Genomic DNA, 21130 nt, shown 5'->3' with positions numbered 1-21130 from the left:
AGCTAAAGGTGACCTACAGAAGGGGCTAGGTGCAACGCCAGTGACTCTGAGCTGCTTCCCTCATCGCTCTGGTTCAGCATACCTTTGCCATTTGCAGAAACATCAGCACCAGGAGCTCCCACCCCTGCTCAGATACCACCCTGTTGCTTCATGAGACCATGCAGCAAACTGGATCAGTGAACACATCTAAACTAAAAAAAAAACTCCATTTTGTTGTTTGGTTTTTCTTTTTTAGAAAAACTGCTGGCAGAGAACAAGGCACACTGGACTCTGGTTTGAATGCCTGCCTTAAGAATAATTACCACTGCTAGAAGGGCATGTGGGACACTTACGGAATGATCTGGTTTGGAAGGGACCTTAAAATTCATTCAGTTCCAACCCCCTACCACAGCGAGGGACACCTTCCACTAGACCAGGTTGCTCCAAGCCCTGTCCAACCTGGCCTTGAACACTGCCAGGGATGGGGCCGCCACAGCTTCTCTGGGCACCCTGTGCCAGCACCTCAGCATCCTCATAGGGAAGAGCTTCTTCCTTATATTTAACTTGCCAGTTGTAACATCTTTGAACAGGGACAGCCCATGTATCCACTGCCCTTAAAACACACGCAGGTTAGAACCTGGCACACAACAGATTTTCAAGTTCCTGCAGCACTCTGACTGCAGTTTCCTCCAGAGCAGAGTTGCAGTTACACTTTGCTCAACACCAATCCCACTGTAACCAGTGCTGAGCCTTGCTGTAGGCAGCGGGTAATAGAATAGCTTGTAGCAGCTATGTGCTAGGATTTAAATGGAAAGACTACGTACAAATTGATTGTGACCTAGTTGTTCTCTTCGATGCCTAAAATAATTTCATACACAAATGCAGCCAGCTGATATTCCCCCAGATTAAGTTTGCCACTATCTAAAATCTGCCCCCATGATACGGGCCTACTCCACAAGCATTTGGAACTATATGGAGAATCTCCCACAAAACGCAGTGGGCTTTAGGTAAATCCCAAATTACTCCTGAGGAAGCTTTCCAGCTACGCAGCACAGGATCAGCACCTTAACTTTCATTTCTCTTAAGAGGCTACAATTCCATTAGTGCAGCCGACTTCTCCCCTTTCTTACAACCTATCAATCCTCCCAGAGCCCAGGAGCTAGCCATAGCTGCTGTAGGACAGCAAGAGCATCTCCAAAACAACTCACCTACTCAAAAGGTGGTTAACAAAAAAAGAAAATGGCCAAAGAAAACAGCATTCTCCAAGGTACACAGGCCACATAAAATAAAAGCAAAGGGCCCAAAGCACAACACTTGCCATCAGCTTCAATTAGGAGCAAAGTGAGTTTTGAGAAAACAAGGGCCTCTTCAGAGCTGCTATAGGGCAAAGACGAAATCCCAGAATTAAAAACAAAATCCCCACATGCACATTCATATTCAGAGGCAATTACCTTTCAGCTTAAAGTCAGCCAACATGCATCTTACTACAGCAGCTCTTAAAGCAATCTTGTTTACAACTGGAAATGGATTACATTATCTCAGCTCCACCTATCCACATAATGCAGAGCAAACTGTCAAACATAAAATTACAAAATGGTTATTGTAAGGTATCCCCTTCAGCATAAGAATTAATTTGACCTATTTTATTACTAAATTATTACTCCCACACAAATTTTCTATCACAGATATCTATCAGCGTTGACATTTATATTCAAGCGAGGCACACTCCGATGCATATTCTTTTCCATCTCAAAGGTGTATTGAGCAGATTTGATGTAAACAGCCTCCTGCCAAGCCAGTTAAAATCTTTAAACTTTATACATACAATTAGATTGTGACAATAACTGTTTGCTTTAAAAAAAAAAAAGACAATTCAGAAAAAAAGAGAGAGATCTACACAGTGTTTCAGGTTCTGAAATAAAATGCCTCACAGATTAAAGAAATGATTAACCTAAATTTAAGGACGAACTACAGATATTTTTCCTATGTCTCTGGCAGGTTGTTCTGATTGTCACCAAGAGACATGATTTGACACAATGGCCCCGATTAAGAATGTGCTTAAGTCCTATTAAAGCCAGTGGAAGTTAATCATCTGTTTAAGAGCTTTGCTAAATCAGGACCAGAACAGGAGACATTTCCAAAAAATCTGGGCCTAAATTGAACACACACTAATTAGCTACACACACCAATTACATGATTATGGATGAAACGCTGTTGTTCAGCATTTACAATAGCACACTTCGTGTGGAATCATTTAGGAATAAGGCCTAATTATCATTCTATAACAGGTCCCACAATGCATTATAACCCATATACACCATGATCATTTTAGTTGAAGGAATAGCTTAAAAAGAACGAAAAAGAAACCCAAACAAACAAAAAACCAAAAACCAACAACAGAAAAAAATCCTTCCAGTAGTATTTGTCCAAATTCTCAAGTGGATCAAGATCTGACCCTTTTGGAACTTCACTGTGTTTACACTGAGAACATCTGAGCACTTCAGCTCAGCTCTGTTTTCTTATTGCTACATTTTGCTTACAGAAAATATTCACTCTTGCATTTCAAAATATAACATTTGTACTCTATGCAGCTTAACAACTGAAGCCCCACACTTGGGAAACAAATTGGCACAGATTTGCATACCCAGGATTACAGATACCTGCAAATTATTTCTAGTAAATTATTGCACAAACAAAGCAGGAGCTGCTGAAAGGATAATCGTTAATGATCTCAACCATTTGAAACATCAGATGTTAGCCAGGATTGCAAAGTCTCATTTTTATGTCCCTTAGCCTGATATTTACTGCTTTTTCTTAGCAGCAAGATTTTTGGATGAGTGGCTTCAAGAGGCTCCACCTTCATTAAATTAAGAAAAAAACCCAGGAATTCCCAGCCCTAGAGATTGCTGAGAAGCCATGCTTCAGTGCAAAACACAGCTCAGAAACAAGAAGGGACGTCGAGAATTACATTTATTAAACAAACACCCAAAAAAATCATCTCATGGCATGTAAGGCAATCTTGCGATTTCAAACTTGACTCATGATTGTGAAAGTTTGGAGTTGGCATGCCAACTCGGTGAGCCATCTGCTCACCACCAATTTATAAATGAGGCTGCTGCCAAAGCCACCCGATTACTCAGTTCTAATATTAGTGATGTAACTAAAACATGCTCATAGGGTTTCTTTCCCCATGAACCAGGAAGCACAAGAAAAATAACTTACAGAGGAAAACTTAAAAATAAAATAGGTAAAAGTGTATTTACGCTTGATACTCCCTTCAAGACTGATTAGTGGGAACATTCAAGCTTAATTCAATGCTTTTAGTTCTGTAATTCCCTTTAAACCAAGTCAGAAGGAAAGATATCAGTAGAGTGATTAGAAAGGATGAGACAAGGTGAATCATATAGTCTGCATCCAGTGCCCATTTCTTTGTTAATGATTTAAACAAAACACACTCTGCTAAAAAAACCTACACCTCATAATAGCATTTAATATATTTTTGACAACAAATTAAAGAAATTGTGTATACAGTCTAGCAGGTACAACTACTGATTTTACTAGTGATGCCAATTTTATTGTTAGAATGAGGAAATTTGGGTAAAACATCCTATTAAAACTGTTCCTTTCTTATTAAAATTCCAGATTACATATAGCAGTGAAAAAATGCTGCAAATTCATCTACAGTAAATAATCCTTGGGGCATAAGATATTGTAATGGAACTTGCATGGAAAATTACTCACTCAATCATTTTTAAAACATTGAGTCACAATTCAGTTCTGTTGGCCTGAAACTCCAGATCTATCTCCATGGCAAGCCAGCAGCAAATCCCAAAGCACAGCCAGTATTCCCAGAGCTCACACATTCAGATGCGCTGCTGCAGTAGTAAACCCAGGAGCATGCAATGTTTTACACCAGTGCTTCCACCTAACACCTTCTTCCCATTGAAGTAAGAAAAAAAAGCTGTTTTCCTACTGGCTTCAATGTGAGCAGAATTAGGACATTTTTGAGGGCTCTACAGGGGGCATGAATAAGCCCAAAGCCACAGGCAATCCTGGTGGCATTAATTAAGAGGCCAATGCCAGTGATAAGTATCCCACTTCATTTCACACCTTGTTCTATCACTGCCAAAAAGAGATGCTTTTAAATCTGCATTTTGAAATTAAATGCATCATCATTACACAATTACCGTCCTAATTAGCCTCCTCAACAACAGATCAGCTTTATTTACCATTAATTTTGGTTAATGAGTTAGTTGTAGTTTTATCTGATGGATAATAGGAGAGAATTAATAATTGCCTAATCCACACAAAATTTTGTTGTTCACATAGTGCACAAAATTTTGACAAATGTTTCTGAATCCTAGCCAACAACCACCAGCACATTTTCACTATCTGAAAGCAGCCAAAGCTCAGCAAATGTTATCATATCACATTATAGTAGATTAAACTGTTTATATATATAATTAGAATTATTATAACAAACTACAGTCATAATTATAAATTGATATCGCCAACTCAGATGGAAGCACCCCCCTCTTCAAAACACCTGGCCAGAGCAATTAATTTGGGTCATCTCTTTGACGGTCTACCAAGATCTATTCCATTTACAGTTGCACAAAAATACGATGCAGAGATCCAGGCTGGAAAAACAATTGTCTTGTCCAATCGGCAGGCACCCTATAGATCCCATGCCTTTGTCCATATCCCTCCAATGAACTCTAGCCTTAAACCAGTTAAGGTCACAGTTACAGTTTTTAAACTAGACATTGGTTTTAAATGGTTTTAAACCACCATCATCAGTAGCCACGTTGCTACGTTCTCTCAAAAACACTTTCCTGCTCCCAAACACCGGGCTGGTTTTGCTCTACCCAGACCCAAGTACTGACCTCACAACAGGAGACACATTAGAAATTCCTTAAAGGGTCTCACACACTACTAGTTTCATAAGGGCATTCAGATGCCACAGCAAAGATGGGGAAAACATGACAAGCTGAGGCACCAAACAACATCCACATGTTTGCAAAAACAGAACCTATGATAGTAATCGGCATAAGCAAAGCAGAACCAATACCCTGGCACCATTCTCTTCTAGCACAGTAGTCTACTGCTGGGGTGCTGTAAATCAGATGCCACATAAAACTTAAGGATCTCCCCATATACAGTCACTAAGAAACCTTGAATAATTATACTGCAATTATTATCCACATTTCTACAATGAAAACCTATTTTTACTCATTTCCTAAGACATTGTACTCTATTGTTCTAGGCCGTTGGAAAACCTACCAGGGTTCCGCTGCAGGACTGGCTGCAGTCAGGACACAGATAAAGCATCTTGACACAAAGATGAGCAAGTACGTTACAGAGCATCATTATAGATTATTTCCTGGAATGCAGCGCAGTTTGCTTTGGTTTTGAATACATATGTGATATATATTTAGTAGAGTAAAAAATCTCACTGATATTGATTTTTTCTATAAATATTTAATGATTACCAGTCAGAAGCTAAATTTAAATAACAATAGCACTAATGACATTAAATAAACCAAGCACTTGAAAAGTGTGAGAAAAAAGCAAATGCCTCTTTACAGCATTTTAGCACAAAAGCATAAGACAGCAACCTGAAACCATGTTACGTGCTGATAGCCTGAGTCATGTCTGGTCTCACAGTCCGAGCAGTGAGGTGATTTTGCACAAACATCTAACAAAATGTAGGTCCTGCGAGCAGCAGCCTTAGCAGAGACTGGCTTCCAACAACTTTTTCCCATGAATTTGACATTTGAAAAGGGTGGCGCTTAATAGCTTTTCCTTTAGCAGAGGCGTAAGGCACATACCTCTCCTCTTTCTGGCTTCCTAATTTCATAAGACTTGCATGATTCCAGTATTTTTCAAGCCTGTATGTCTCCATAGTATGTGACCGAAACTCTCCTGAAGTGCCTTCCACTTGTATTTACACACATCTCACATGCACAGGCTTGTTATAAACTAGGGCTGGACACATTTTCATACCTTCTCTACTGATACCAGCTTATCTGGGGGCAGCTGACTGCTGAAAGCATTTATACTCACATCCAAATGTAAGGGATTCGAGGGAAATGAAGAAATTTTGATAGACTATAAATTTAAAAGAATGCAAGAATAAACTCACAGAGCTCTCACAGTCTGCTAACTTCATATACTACTTGACCCTTAAATACACAACCAGCACATAATTCTTTTGAACCTGAGACCTACCTATAATCTGACATTCTGAAGTCACATACGCAAATGATGAAGCTGACTGCCTCCCACCTATAGGAGTTGAACTCATACTAACATCAATTTCTCTAATTTTTCTCCACCTCTTCAGCCTATAATTTTATTCACCCATTTGTATCTCTTCAGCTGGCATCCTTTGTGAAGCTCTTAAAAGATTTATTGTTGAAATGCATGATATAACAAGGAGATATTATTCCATTACACTCCAGAAGAACAGATTATTCAAAGGTTAATACCTAACAGTGATGGAGAGAAAGGCCTGTGCATTTAAGCTAGAGGAAAAATTTCAAACAGGGGGTTTCAAGTAAAGCTGATACCCCAGATTGTTCCAGGCAGCTGCATGGAGATGTATTACCCTCAAACAGGAACCACCTGTGCTGGTAACAAGGTCCAAAGAACTGGTAAAGTTTACCTAATTTGGGGAGATTGAACTGTAAAACTATTACACACATCTATGTGTAGGACATGCCTACTTCTGAAAGGTGATGAGGACTCAGGCACTGAGCGAATTTAAGGCCCAAAAGTGTATTCTAAAATATTTTTCTACAGGGACAAACTCTGCACAGGTGCCAGATCATTGAAAACTCTCCAGAAATGCAGGGAGAGAGGCCCCTCACCATGACACTGCATGTGCAACACAAAGGCCGTACCTAGGAAAGGAATTAAAAGCAGTATGCAAAACTGCTAATTAATAAGATTTGTTCCCCTTCAGGAGCCATTATCTGGACAAAGCAAAACACACACTGCTGGATATCAATTTCTTGGTAAACAAGATAAAACCCCACCAAATTCAAACACCATTTTCTTCTTTGCCTGAGCCTTCACCCAGTATCACAGACCTGGCTGCTAACCAGAACAAGATCTTCAATCTACTGCAGCTCTTCCCTGGAAACTTTTAAACCATCCATGACTTAAAGAGAATAGCTGCTCTTCGCCAAATGAACAGACCTCATACTTCTTCTGTGTAAAAAGACTTGCAGTTTTCATACAGAAAGAGGCAACTTCTTTCATTTTTGAAAGAAGGGAATTCACATCATCCTGTTTGCTGCTCTTCAGACAGAAGCGGGTGTTTAATTTTCGCTGCTGAAGTTTAAAGGACACACAGATAGGGTTACCAAAAATTCTCTCAGTTTGTGTTTAATGGCTAGACCATTACCTAAAAAAGCACATTTGTTTGCAAAGGGAAACATAAAATGTCCAAAGCCTGAGCTGAGGACTAGGAAAGAGTAGGTGTGAATTCTCATATGACTGCACACACACAAATTCCCAAAGAGTAATTATGAGAAAAAATAACATGGACTTGGGTGTATCACAGGTTTCTCCAGCCAGCTTTCTGCGCCACTCAGCAACACAACTTTCATGGACTGAGGGAACACATGTCCCTTGAAAAAAAACAGGACAACATCACCTTCTTCTGATGGAATTATGGATTTTTTTGAGGCTGAGAGGAATGCAAGGGAAACATGACTCATAGGGAGCTGAAAAAACTCCAGTTTATTGTTGAAGGTCACAGCATCGATGTGTTTAATATGACACTTGTTTTGTTCAAGTGGAGGAACAAAGGGGATAAACAAGAAAATACCCCTCATCAAAAAGTCAAGCTCTGTCATGTATGTGGTTTAACTGCAAATGGAGCACCTCTATTGTAAGCCCTGCCCAGATCTTCCATTAGCTGGAGATGAAACACAACCACCTTACCTCCCCACAGAAGAGGAAACTTCACGAGAAAAAAAGGTGATAGAACAGACAGACAAGGTGAATGGATTTTCTGTGCTTCGGTATGTCCTACCTTCTTTGGAAACTGCTTCAGACTTCCATCCCTCAGAACAAAGGGCCCGACATCAGCAGCATCAAGACATAGCTGAGTCTTCTAACCCCACTGCATGAAGTCTCAGGGCAAACACTAGAGCTGAGTCCTCAAAAGGCCTTCTCCAGCCCAGTGATAGGGAAAGGACTTAAATATTCCCACTAGTCTTCCCTTTCTCACTTTCCCTACTACAGTGACTATACCTGTGCCCAGAACAGCCTCACAAGTGGTACCAATAACCCAGCAGAAAAAAGGGGTTAAAAAGCCCCAGTTGATGCAGCTTCTTCATAAAGCCTTGGTGGGGAGAGTGGAGGCATGTCTGGAGTGAACTGGATTCCTTGGCTCCTGCCTTATGTAAAACCCAGTCTGATAAACAGGCTACTACCTGTTTAGGGGAACCATGCACTTAACTGCTGTCTTTTTCATTCACCACTAGCTAGTAGATTCACACCCTCCGCAACAGCGATGAGAGTGCTGTTTAGCCCTAAGACTGACCTACAACCACACAAAGGTGTACAACCTCCGTACCATTCCCTTCAAGAGCACAGGGATTGTCAACAATCTTGGCTTCCCCATAGGGTAGACGCAGTGCCCTGTAACCTCTCTGGAGAGGCTGAACACAGCAACCATGAGCTAAAAGAGCAGGTATGATGCACAGAGAGCATACCACCTCTGTGGTGCTATGCCTCAGTCACACAGCATTACTGGAATAAACCTCCAACGCAGAAAGCAATGATGTGTGGAGAAAGAGTAAGGCAGTTAAAAAAAAAAAGAAGTTATAATTCATGGAAGCTTTTTATCAGCATAGAAATAAGGGACATCAATCAGCTTTTCCAGGAACAGGGCCTGCTGTTTTACGGTACACTCCAGTGTAACACCTGTAATACCACTTGCAGGTGACCCTGCCAGCCACGGCTACGCTCGCAGCAGGAGCTTCTGCCAGCACTGCTCTGCCTGTGAGGGATTACACTCTCCAAAGCCACAGGCTGACACAGCAGTGCCAGCACAAGCCGGTAATGTAAACCTGGCTCTGGATCAAGGGCACATTTTGCTGGGCAGTGTAAATAGGGGTTTGTCCATACACAGACCTGGTAATGTATGGGAAGAGTTAAAACGCTGTGGTTGCTCTAATGTAATCACACCAGAACAGGGTGCTTTAGGACTACCGCAATTATTCCTGTGCAGGACAGGAAATAAGCTACACTGCTATTCAGGTACTTCTGAAAGTGTCTCATTGTGGGGCTGCAAAAATGAAAACAACCCCTAAGCAAAGTAGATACTGTAATAAAATTCCCACTTTTGACAAGGCCTAACATGTACCACCCTAAGTGATCTGTAGCCTCTTTGATTCGTCAAAAAAGGCAAGAGGGGCAAAAAGGCAGCACAGAAACATGAAAGGACTCCTTTACAGTGACAAGAGTCAAGAGAAAAGCTGGACCTCTGGTCACCCAGCCCATACCTGCCAAGCCTCATCACTTGTCAGTGATAACCACAGCTCTGCTTTCTTTCATTGGGGTGCAGCAGCCAGACACTTGGACTCAAAGCAAGGGTTCACCACTCTATGCTATGGCACAGGCTCCACACCTGGGTTAGCAACAGACAGGTCTTGTTACTACAGAGAGCAGTGGCACAGCCTTCTCTTAAAGTTTCTACCAACCTGCTTCAAGGTGGATCCCCTAAGGAGTTTTCTTCACTGGGATTATTGAGGAAAAGACAGAAGAGAGCTAAGCCTTTTCCTCACAGCTAGAATAGCATCGCTCTGTCAAGGTGCTCTCTTGGCACTGCAAGGAGCACGAGCATGGCTCACCCTCTGTAACTCACAAAGATGACACAGGCAGCTGCATTTCCACTTGTAAAACCTAGTCCTGCAAACTGTCAATTACCTGAGGGACTAGACAGAGCCTGTAGCCCACAGGAATAGGAAACAAGCCCTTGATCCAGTTTCCCAGGAGAAAATACCCATCGATTTCAACATGAGAGGCACATTCCCCCAGATTCAGGGATGGAAAAGACAAAATGCTCTCTAACAGGTATCTCATCGTGCAGCTGCTATCAAAGTGCCACGTTTCAAGGAAGATGAGGATTGCTCTTTTTGTTGGCATGTCTGAAAAGGAACTGAAATTCCAGAGGCAAACTTTGAAAACTTGCTGACTCCAAAGCTAGCAAGAGCACTGAGTGTTGTAACAGGGTGTGTACCAAGAAAAGTTAACCAAACCTGACAGTCCAAGAGAATAACAGAAGCTCCCTAAGAAAAGGTGTGTGCTGCAACAAAGCCCTGGCAGATGACCTCTCAGGAGGCTTCCATCAGAATGGATAAAAACCTTTTTAATGAGATTAACTGATCATTTTGCTCCACCCTCATTATAACACTCACTGGGAGAGAGGAATGTTTTTGCAGCTGAGTATCTGACTCCATAGGGAATGCCAGAGAGACTGTAACAGAAATATGAAAAATCGAGAGGGAAACCTGCTGCCATTGGAGTGTGAGCTATGGATAGCAGTTACTTAAACATGCATTAGTCTCAGACGCTACTTGGTGGTCGTTTATCCACAGAGTTTGTATCAGAGGAACTATTTCATTATTTTAACCATATCAGCGTGAAAAATCTATGCTGTTGCGGATGAAGTTACAACAATCCAGGTTGCATCCCAGAAAGTATTTCATTTCCAGGTACCCCTTTTTTCCTTCTTTTTTTCAAGAAACAAGCAGTGTAACACTACTCTGCAGCACTTCAGTTTTTAGACATGGTCAAAACCCCCTAGATTTCTGTTCAAAGCCTGATCATCACCTTTTTATTTCTTATTTTTCCCCCTTAAACTTCAAGAAAGCTAAACCCATTGGCTGAAACTCTGATGAGTATTATTCCTCCAACAATTCCCAGGGAGTCTGAGGTTAAAAGGCTGATGCAAAGTCAGTCCTTCCGTAAGTGTCAAAGGAGTTCACTTCTTCCAGTTCCCTGCCACACTTTATTGAGCTCATCCCTTATATGTAAGCTCATTTTGGCATAGAGCATCTTCACTGCCCTTCAACCTGCAAAACCATAGGTACATCTGTATCACGCACAGCTGAGCTCTCTAAACATCATACTGTGAAGGCTGTAAAGTCAGACACAAAGGACTGAAGGTCATCCTAAGGGATGGTCAGAAGTCCACCTCCTGGCACCAAGGCAATATGAAAGATAGCCAGACCAATACATGCTGCCTGCCCTACTCCTTAAAGACTGCTGAAGAGATTCCTCCACATCTCAAGGTTATCCAGTCCAAGTTTTTAGCACCATATGCAGTGTTTCACACTTTCTGAGATACCTGGAAGAACTGAAGACCTGAATCCCTACTTCAGGGGGATTCAACAGTTTGGCTGCCAGAATTCTTCATGCCCCAATGCTCATGTCAGAGGAGTGACTGCCTCAAAGCACTAATTCAGTCCCCACTCCAGCACCCCAGCCCAGCCAGCTCCAACCACCCTCCCTAAAGAAAAGCCTCCTGCAGAGGCTCAGCCCCCATCTCCTCATCCTACTGAAAAAAACATATACTGAGCCAAAAGAATCCCACTGCAAGGTCCAGCCTCACTTGCCTGGGCAGTAGACTAGTGATGGCAAGGCTTGTTTGCCGTGTAGGTGCGGCATGATGCAAGCTCTAATTTTAAACAGTTTCATGCCAAAAGACAAGCTCAATGGTCACGTTTCTTTATCCATACAGATAGGGTGCTGATACAGCTTTGGTACATGAAACTTTTTCTGAGGGCAACACAATTGTGACAAAACAGGGGTCATATGACAATTTGGAGTTCAGAAATGAAAGTAATCAAGAAAGATTTGGGGCGCTCTTGTCAGACAGCGCAATCATTCCCCACCACGGAGAAAATGCAATCGCCTCCGTTTTGGCAATAGAGTCAGCTGACAGTGGCTGTTTTCTTAATCTGTTATTTCTCATAACTTAGTAACACTTCAAGCTACTACAGACACATCTTTAGAATGCACCACAATTTTAATCAGTTTCAAACATCAGATGTTGGGTTTGATATTTATGATTGTTCTGTTTCATTTAAGGGCTCCTTTTGTCTATGAAAGCAAAGATAAAGTTATTTGAGACACCCACTGTAAAGCCTCTAATTTACGAGGAAATTTCCTCTGTCACTGACTGTCAGATGCTAATAGCTGATGTTATTATTTTCTGCATGATACCAGGCAAGTGGTCTTCAAGAAGTATCCTTCATCCTATACAAAGCCGTCATCGAGCTCACTAATCAAATAACTGTGCCCTGCAGTTTCTAAAGGGGACATTCTAAGTCCATTTTAAGCTTCAGAAAAAAAAACAAACCAACAACCTCTAATAACTGTAGTAAGAACCCAGTGTGGTATTATGAGGAGGTGACTGGGAATTATTTCTTTTTAAAGCCTCTTTTATAAGGATTCCCCATCAGCCTTTAATTAGCATGCCAGTTCCTATTCAGAGGTTCCTGATCACTTACAGCCCAGTTCAGCATTCACGGAAGGCAACAACACAGACTCCCTTGAATCCTGTGGGGTCTATAGGAGAGCTTAGGGCCATGCAGGGAACTCTCCAGTACCAACACAAAGTTAATTGAGCCTTTGATGCCCAGCTTTGGGTGTCAGCCTTTGGAAGAGTTTACCTACGGAAGATCAGAAGAAAAGCTGGACTTCCAGATTTGGGGCTATGTAAATGTATCATCTGTACTCAGCAGGTATAGCACTAATTTGTCTTTTACTGTAGAGGACACTGAGATGATCTATCAACTTATTCTGCTTAACTATTTACACATATTTTAAATCTCTGCTTACATAAAACTACAATTATTATTTTAGAATAGAGCATCTGCCAACATACATACAGTATTCTGCTAAAGGCAGATACATACCGCAAGGTATATGTAAGATCATTAGCTAGCTATGTCAGGCTATTTACTGTGATTTATCTTTCAGGATCATCTCATCCACAAGGAAAATTGAGTGTCAGCCCCATCCATAACCTATACATACCGTCTAGCTACTTGAAAATGATAATAGGTTAAAGGATGCAGCAGACAACTCTCCAACACCAGCCAAAATATTTAACCTTAAACCTTTTGGAATAGAACCTGAAAACATCAGCAGCAAAGCCAGAACTCCTACTAACTTGGACTGCCAAGGGCTAATGAACATAGAAAACTCAACCTAGCACATAATTTTACTGTTGCTGGGAGAGTGCTGCTCAGTCATTTCAGTACAGACTCAAGAAATTTGCTTCTTACGGTTTTGTCTCTGTTTGAGCCAGATACAAATTAATGCTAAATTAAGAGCTGCAGTTCAAAACGATTCAAAGAAATGCAAGAACAAAGGTCAAAACTTAGATCTCTACCCTGCAGGTGCATGTCCTGAGCACACAGCTAAATAGGGCCATCCACCTCCTGGTGGCAAGAAAACCAGGAGTGAAATATTTGCAGTCTGATCCACATACTTACATACCACCTCCTCCATCAGCAGACCCTACTCAGCCAGAATGCTAGGCCCTGGGCTTCACTATAACGGCAGAGTGGATCTGTCCTCCAGTGATTCCACTAGAAACAAAACCATATTGAAGTACAACGCAGCCACTTCTGCCACTTACAATGAGGGATGATGAAACAATCCATCGGGAGCTACCACATTATACAAAGTATCTCAAACAGCTATTCCTCCTTACTCTCCCATCTCCACCTCTCCTTTAAAAAATACACATTACAACAAAAAAAAAAAAAAAAAAAAAAAAGGATAGAGGTCGCAGGCCCCTGGGTTATGGAACCTTTAAAAGAATTTCCTGTACCTTATAAAATAGGTGGAAAGCTCTAAAGCACACCCTGGTGATTTAGTCTACTTATGCCAGATCCAAGATTTGGCCAATATCCTTAAATGAATCAGTGTAACAGCTGCCACAAAAGCCGACAACCTCAAATCAATAACTTCCATGTTTAAGACAGAACAAACCTCCTCTCTGCAAAACAGAGTATATAAATTACAACAAATTTAAGTTTTGTAAAAACAAAAAACCCAGGCAGAGCCCCTAACTTTTCAACAGCAGTACATGGTTAATAGAAGAGTAGCAGTGATGAGAGCAGCTGAGATACCTCCGAGAGATCAAAAAACACATCTACAAAAATGAGATATTCAGCAAGGCTGCAGATATGTGTGCTGCAAGAACTAACAAAGCTTAAAAAACATTGAAAACGTTAACACAATGAACATGAAAATACTGAATGTGTTAAAGTATTTTTGCATTACTTCATCCTAGATCTTTTTTATTCCCTAATTTGACTCTGGTTTTTAGTCTAGATTATAAAGAAGATTTAAAACAGGGAGATTTTTTTCCCCTTCCAATGAAGCCTTCCCATTAATAAAAAGGAAACAAAGAAAATGAAGAAAGTGCATAGTAAAACTTTTACAACATAATAAAATATATCAGAATCCCAGTGCAGCAGGATTGGAATTGTCTAAAGATGCTGAATTATGATCAGTTGTCATATAAAGTTCAGTCCAGAGTACCAGCAACCATATTCTCTAGCAACATGTATATAATTGGAAGATCTTCATAATAACCCTCAGTTTTAAAGACTCATAAAAACTGCATTTTACCCTTAATTTGCAGGAGGAAAGAATTCTTAAAGGAAATTAAGATCTTTTTCTCAGTAAGAATGACTCTGAGACAGTGCACTCTGTATTTGAAAGCAAGCAACCCTGAAGGCTTTTTCTTTCACAGTTTAAAAAGATAAATACATATCTATAGTATATACACTAGGAAGAAAATAAGTATCGCATAGAGAGGAACCCTCTGAAAGTATATTGGAAGCAAAGAATGTTGAATTATTTTTTAACAGAAGTACAGAGGTCCTTTAAGATAAATATCTTGATATAACATTGTAACCAACAAGCTATGGCACTCACATGCAGAGAAAAGGAAGGATGTCGGTTTTATGAAATGTGTGTAAACTACATTCATCTACTTCCAAAATATAGCACAAAAATAATTATAAAAATATTATCAGCACTTGACACTCTCAGTAGACAGCCAAATCTCTACATTTTCTCAATTTCTCCCCTGACATTCTCAAACAAAATCCTTTCAGTTTGTTAGAAACTCAGCTACCAAGTGCCATAAACTCCCAGTTATCCCAACCACTTTTGGACTTCTCAAGGCAAAGCTGAGGTAATGAATAGGATGCTGAAGTTTCTATACGGAACAGTAAAATACAACCTGCCATCAAACCCAGATATTTTAGCTTAATACTTTTGCCAGAGTAAAGCCTTTTTATAAATAAAACATGTTTGTTTTCAAATAAAGCTACTTCAAGCTATTCTGAGAAGCATGGTAAATAATAATAACCATTTCCATTTCGATTTCAAAACCTGATGAAACAAAAATCAGCACATGTCAAACCTAGTATTTTCCTACCTGGAACAGGTAAGGACCAGCTCTCAAATGCCACCTTGGGATAGTTCAGACTAGTAATCCCGTTCATGTTTAGATGAGACACCAGCATGAACAAGAAAAAAAAGAAGATCTACCCTGTCCTTCTTTTATTAGCAATGCCTACAGCAGTGGTGAAGACCTGGTAAGCAAGTCGAGGACCCGGAGGACCAGACTAACCCAAAAACACTGCTAGAGAGGAACAGGCTTAAGAAAAGACTTACTGCTTGCCATGTGACAGGGAGAGATATGCTGCCCATTGGGTGTGCTGGAGGTGAGGTCAATGGCCATGCTGGAGTGCTCCCTTTCGGGTGAAAACTCATTGTCACCTGTTTTCACAAAACAAGTTCCCTGTAAGTTTCCAGTCCATGATTAAGAACTACAGCCCACCTGCACCCTTCAGCCCTTTCTCTTCCACTGGTGGGGTCTTCCAGAGCCTGTGTAAAAACTGAGCTCTCAGCTGCCACAAGTTAAGGTTCGATGAACTCATTTAAGAGTTCCCTCGAACCTACTGTCACCAGTCTTTCACACACACACCTGTGGCAAGCCTTGCCCCAGCTGCTTTGTCTCAAGAGAAATTAAGGCTTACTTTTCCATTTGCAGACACTGAGAATCCAGGCTGAGAAGGAGAAGACTGAAACAGTACTTCACCATACAGACCTTCCCCCCCAAAAGCTCCAGGCTAACTGACAGTTAAACAAAGCACTTAAATAAACCCTGACACAGAAAACACGAGAAATGCACAGTGAAAGGCATAAAAAGTTTCTTGCTGCAATCTGAATTTCTGAAGATGAACTCTCATTTGCAAAGTTCATTCATCCTCAGCAAATACTTAGACCTAGAGGTAGTCACCCATGCACCCATCCCCATGCAATTTTCACTCATACACAAAACTTATGTCTAAATGCTATTAATTTAGTGCCATCTCAATACAAAAATCATACAGAAGGAAGCTAAAGTTTCAAGTGTCTGCATTATAGAAAGGATAGTGGGAGAAGAAAAGTAATTCAGAATAATCAAATGAAATGACTACTTACATGTTATATATCCATCAGCAGCCTCTGCTTCCATAGTCAAAGTGCAGTGCTGCAAGGCAGAAAAGTACACCCTCAAAGACGCCTGTCAGTATCAACCATTAAATGATTAAACTTACTTAAAAGCCCTAAGTAGTTGCCCATTTTACTGCTGTTGCAACCATTGCCTAGAGAAACACACAAGTGTACTGCATGTGCTCATTTGCAAATCACTGAACTCTCTCTGAAAATTATGTGAGTAGAGAAATTCAGCTGCCTCCTAGGCAGGTTGCACTGGGATCACCTTGGTCTGACCATACTCCCTTTTCTCCCCTACTTGTATCTTCACCTGATCCAAGAGGTTTTTCCCTGACTTCCCACTTGTCTTGTTCAAGCTGGGATGGTAATGCTTTATCAATTATCAGTGCTCACAGCCAGAACAGGCTTTGAAGAGATGGATACTACTAACAATTGCTCTTTTCACACAAACTCCAAGAGACTCCATCCTGAGCTAAACAAAAAAAAGCCTTCCCATGTCTGTCACAACTCTTTGTCTTGCACCACTGTACATGCACACACACCTGTACAGGCACCTGTTCACTCCAACCCTATTTATCTGCCACAGCAAGGGGCTGAACATCACACTAAATACTCCCAGATCAAGCATTTTGCGGTGTGAAGCAATCTTAAAGTTTCTGGAAGCACTTTGCTGACACAGAACAAGCTATTACTTTCCAGAAACCCAAGTAACTGTATAGAATGACACCCCCTAGCTATCATTTGATATATATTGAGGGAAAAAAAAGAAAAAAAGAAAAAAAAAGAGAGACCAATAATCATAACTATTTTCTTTTAAGTGGAAAAGTTAAGAATCTGACATGACCAGAGGAGAATTTTATTTCCTCTCTCCCTCCATGGCCTGTTTTTTGCCTTTACTTTCAAAACTCTCACTGCACCAGGCAGCTAAATTATTCACAATGAGCCATTTCTGTATTGATCGCCAAGTATATTTAGCCCTGGCTCCTGGAATTTCTCCATTACTTACTGGAAAACAGGCAGCTTCACTTCTTGTCTCCAAAACCACTTCCCTCCCCCTCCCTTAACCGGCTTTCCTTCCTCCCCCCCCCCCCCTTTTCCCCCAATAAATAAATACTTTTCTCTGTGCTCCTCTTTGGTATAAAACAGATCAAATTCCCAAGGCATTCAGCGCATAACACTTAAATTTCAACCTGCCCAGCTGCTAGCAAACTCTCTTCAATTACTGATTTTCACATGACTCTTAGAAATCTCCAAACAAAACAAAAAGTTTTCAAAACAGGTAAGCTGCTTCCTCAAGCCCTTCAAAATTACCTTATCTTCCCCCTAGTCCAGGTAGGCAGGCACACACTGAGAAAAAGAAAGAAACATCAGAAGCAACAGGGAAAGATCATCCCAGCCAATGAAGTGGAAGGAAAGAAAGGGGAGGAAGGGAGGAGGAAGAGCAAGGAAGACAAAAAGAAACACAGAAACATCCATAACCGAAATTAAAACATGGTTTGATTTTTATTTTTTATTTCCTCAAGGAAGGGAGGAGAAGTGGGAAAAGAAAAAGTCTGGTCACCATTTTTAGGCTGGTGATGGCAAATCCCAGCTGCCAAGCCTCCCCCTCCACAACGAATGGAGAGAGTAGAAAGAGAGTTTTGCTCCGGGTGAAGACAGCGAAAAATGGGGAAAGTTTTAAAAATATTATTTTTAAAAGATGGAGAAAAAAAAAAGGGGGGGGGAGGGGGTGTGAGGGAGAGGGGAGAGAAACCCGCCCCTGGCACTTACAGGTGGGGCATGCGGAGCCGGGCAGCTCCGGGGATGAGCCGGCGGGGAAACTCGCTCAGGAATGGCACATACTTTGAAGGAAGATGAAGAACACACACACACAAAAAAAAAAAAAAAAAAGAGAAGGAGAGGGAGGGAGGGAGGGAGGTCAGCCGGTGCTACAGCAATGCGATTAACCAGCGGGGAGAGAGAGAGAAAAACTTGATCCACCGGTTCCTTACGGATCTGCACGAAAACGGGGGGAGAGGAGGGGATGCTGGGCGGGATGGGGTGAGGGGAGGGGGCCGGCAGGCGCACTCACACCCCGCGCAGAACCCCTAGGCCAACTTCCCCGGAGTGCTGCTCCGGCCCTGGGCGACACCGGGCTCCGCGCCTCATCGCTGCTCTGCCCGCCCATACCACAACCTGTCAAAGTCATGGAAGTCCTGCCTCATTTTTCGTTTTATTTTATTTTCGGCCCTTCCCTTCCACACATCCCTCTACACACACACCCCTGCGTCTCTCCTCCCTCCCGCCGCCGCGTCAGGCCGCAGCCCCCCGGGGCCGCAGGTGGCGGCGGGCGCTGAGGGAAATGGCAGTTGGGGCCGGCGCTGACTAACGGACCGGGCGAGCCCCGTTGCCCCCCGGTACACGCACTGCTCCCGCCGCCCCTCTCCCACGGCGCTTTTGCCCTTCTCTTTCCCCATTATCATGATTATCATTATTTTTAATGATCTAACAGCAACAAGTCACTGGAGCCCACCGCCGTGCGGGAGATGCTGCACACTCGCACTTTACTCGGGGACCCCTCCACACGGGCAGACACACACACGCATACACAGAAGCAGGCACACACACACACACACGGAACCCCGCCGTCCCCGCCGCCGCCTAGCACACCGGACGGAGCTGTCCTCCCCACCTGGGAAAGAAAGACCGGGGTGAGGGAGGGGAGAGAGAAGGAAGGGAAAAGGGGAGGGGGGGGGGAAACGAGGGACGACAAAAAAGAAAGAAAGAAAAAGAAGCCAGGCGCAGATTTACCTCAGCCGCGCAGGCAGTGAATCACTTCCATCCCCCTTTTGTTTGTGTTTTTATTAGTGTCGGCTCCCTCTGCCTAGTGGAGGTGTGTTTGTGCACGGCAGTTGGCTATGGAAACTAAGGCAGTGGAGCTGTAGCTAAGGGTAATCCTGTTTTTACTTCCTCCATCTTCAGAGAGCAGGGTTAGCCTGGGACAGCTGGTCAAACCCCGAGAAACCGATCCGCCGGCGCCCGCACGCCCGCACTCACTCGCTCCCCACACACACCCTCACTCGCTCACTCACACACGGGGACACACGGACACGGCGACACACGGACACGATCGTGGACGCGCGCTCCCGCAGCCCCGCGGCTGCGCGCCGCCCCAGCCGCCCCGCGGCGCCTCACCCAAGGGCCGGCGAGGCAAGGCGAAGGGAGGGAGACGAGAAGGGAAGGGGCGGGAGGGGGGAGGAAAGAAGCGAGGGATGAGGGGGGGGGGGGCGCGGGGGGCGGGTGCCCGCGCCGGCAGGGCCGCTCAGCACGCTCGGCAATCGATTAGAGGACAAGTGCCGCCACCGCCGCCGTGTGCGCTCCGCGCCTCACGCGGACGGACACACGCGCGCGCCGCCCCCTCCGGGCACCGGTGCTGCCATCCTCCGGGCGCGGGGGCTTCCCCCCGGCACCCGTCCGTGCCCGCTGCTCCTCTGCCCTTCCCTCAGCTGCGGCAGCCGCTGCCGCCGGGCGGGTGAAGTTGCCGGCGGAGTCATGATTCAGCACTTCTATTTTTAACCCCTCAGCGCGGCCCGGCGCTCTCCCGCCGGCGTTGGCTTGGCGCCAATTACCCCCACGGTGGGAGCCCGCCCCCCCCCCCCCCCCCGGGGTGGGGGTTGGGGGGGGGGGGGGCGGCGGGAAGCTTTGGGAGCTGCCGTTATCTAATGAACATTCAAAGTAAATATGAGGTAATTTCTTTTCCATTCTGTAAGTGTTACGCTTACAGAGAAAGCCCGGTTAAAATAAAAGCCTTTCCATGTATTTCCCCCTCCTGAGAATTCAGTGTGGTGTGGAAAGGGGGAAAACCAGCATGATTCTCCTGAGGAAATCCCTGCTTTACCTCACGGCTGAGGCTAAAGTAACACTCCCCAGTGCCAGTACCCCACATCAGGGCCTGACCCAAGCCCACTGGAACGCCTTTGGTGCTGATGATTAACGCAGAATGTACTTTCCCTTGCCTTGGACAGGCCTTAGATCAGGTGCAGCAGCAGCATCAAGCGTCTCTCGGCCCAGGCTGAACTGTTGGGTGCTGGTGATTGTGGTGATGATATTATTAGGCACCAGAGTTAACAATCCATTAAGAATCCCAGACTAGTTTGTGCTGGAAGGGACCATCAAGCTCATCCAGTTACAAACCCTGCCACAGGCAGGGACACCTTCCACTAGAGCAGGGTGCTCCAAGCCCCTGTGTCCAACCTGGCCTTGGACACTGCCAGGGATGGGGCACCCACAGCTTCTCTGGGCACCCTGTGCCAGCGCCTCAGCACCCTCATAGTGAAGAACATCCTGTGGATGTGTTTGTTATGCATTATATACACAGGTATTATTAACTTAAAATTCATAAACTTAAGCGCACAAACACTAGGAAGCATCTGAATTCAGGCTATCCATAACACCCCTGAGCTTTTTCACACATCAGAGCAGCCAACAGGAATAGCATGGAGTTATCCCTTATTTTCTCTGCCACAAAACGGGAATAACACACATTTGCTAGTGAGTTTCAGGCATACACTGACACACATTCCTTCATCACTTCATACCCACACTCTTTGCATATCCA

At 43.4% G+C, this 21130-nt stretch overlaps 1 protein-coding gene across 7 annotated transcripts in view; it reads right to left on the bottom strand.

Moving 5' to 3' along the window:
* The window catches only part of IKZF2 (IKAROS family zinc finger 2), a 111332-nt gene extending 91633 nt beyond the window's left edge, over positions 1-19699 (bottom strand). For 3 of the 7 annotated variants that reach the window (XM_065669749.1, XM_065669752.1, XM_065669755.1), the window contains exons 1-3: positions 19324-19699; positions 16519-16567; positions 15706-15810 (exon numbers count right to left, since the gene is read on the bottom strand). In XM_065669749.1, the coding sequence (XP_065525821.1) occupies positions 15706-15810; positions 16519-16552 (139 nt within the window). In that variant the 5' untranslated portion in view covers positions 16553-16567; positions 19324-19699. Of the gene's footprint in view, positions 1-15466; positions 15633-15705; positions 15811-15871; positions 15887-16518; positions 16568-18303; positions 18375-19323 lie in introns of those variants that run through there. The other 4 variants (XM_065669750.1, XM_065669754.1, XM_065669753.1 and 1 more) reach the window with 4 other exon arrangements.
* Between the last annotated feature and the right edge of the window lie 1431 nt (positions 19700-21130).

This window comes from Lathamus discolor, chromosome 3, assembly GCF_037157495.1.
Source record: "Lathamus discolor isolate bLatDis1 chromosome 3, bLatDis1.hap1, whole genome shotgun sequence".
Taxonomy (NCBI): Eukaryota; Metazoa; Chordata; class Aves; order Psittaciformes; family Psittacidae; genus Lathamus; species Lathamus discolor.
This window is presented reverse-complemented; position numbering and strand designations above follow the sequence as displayed.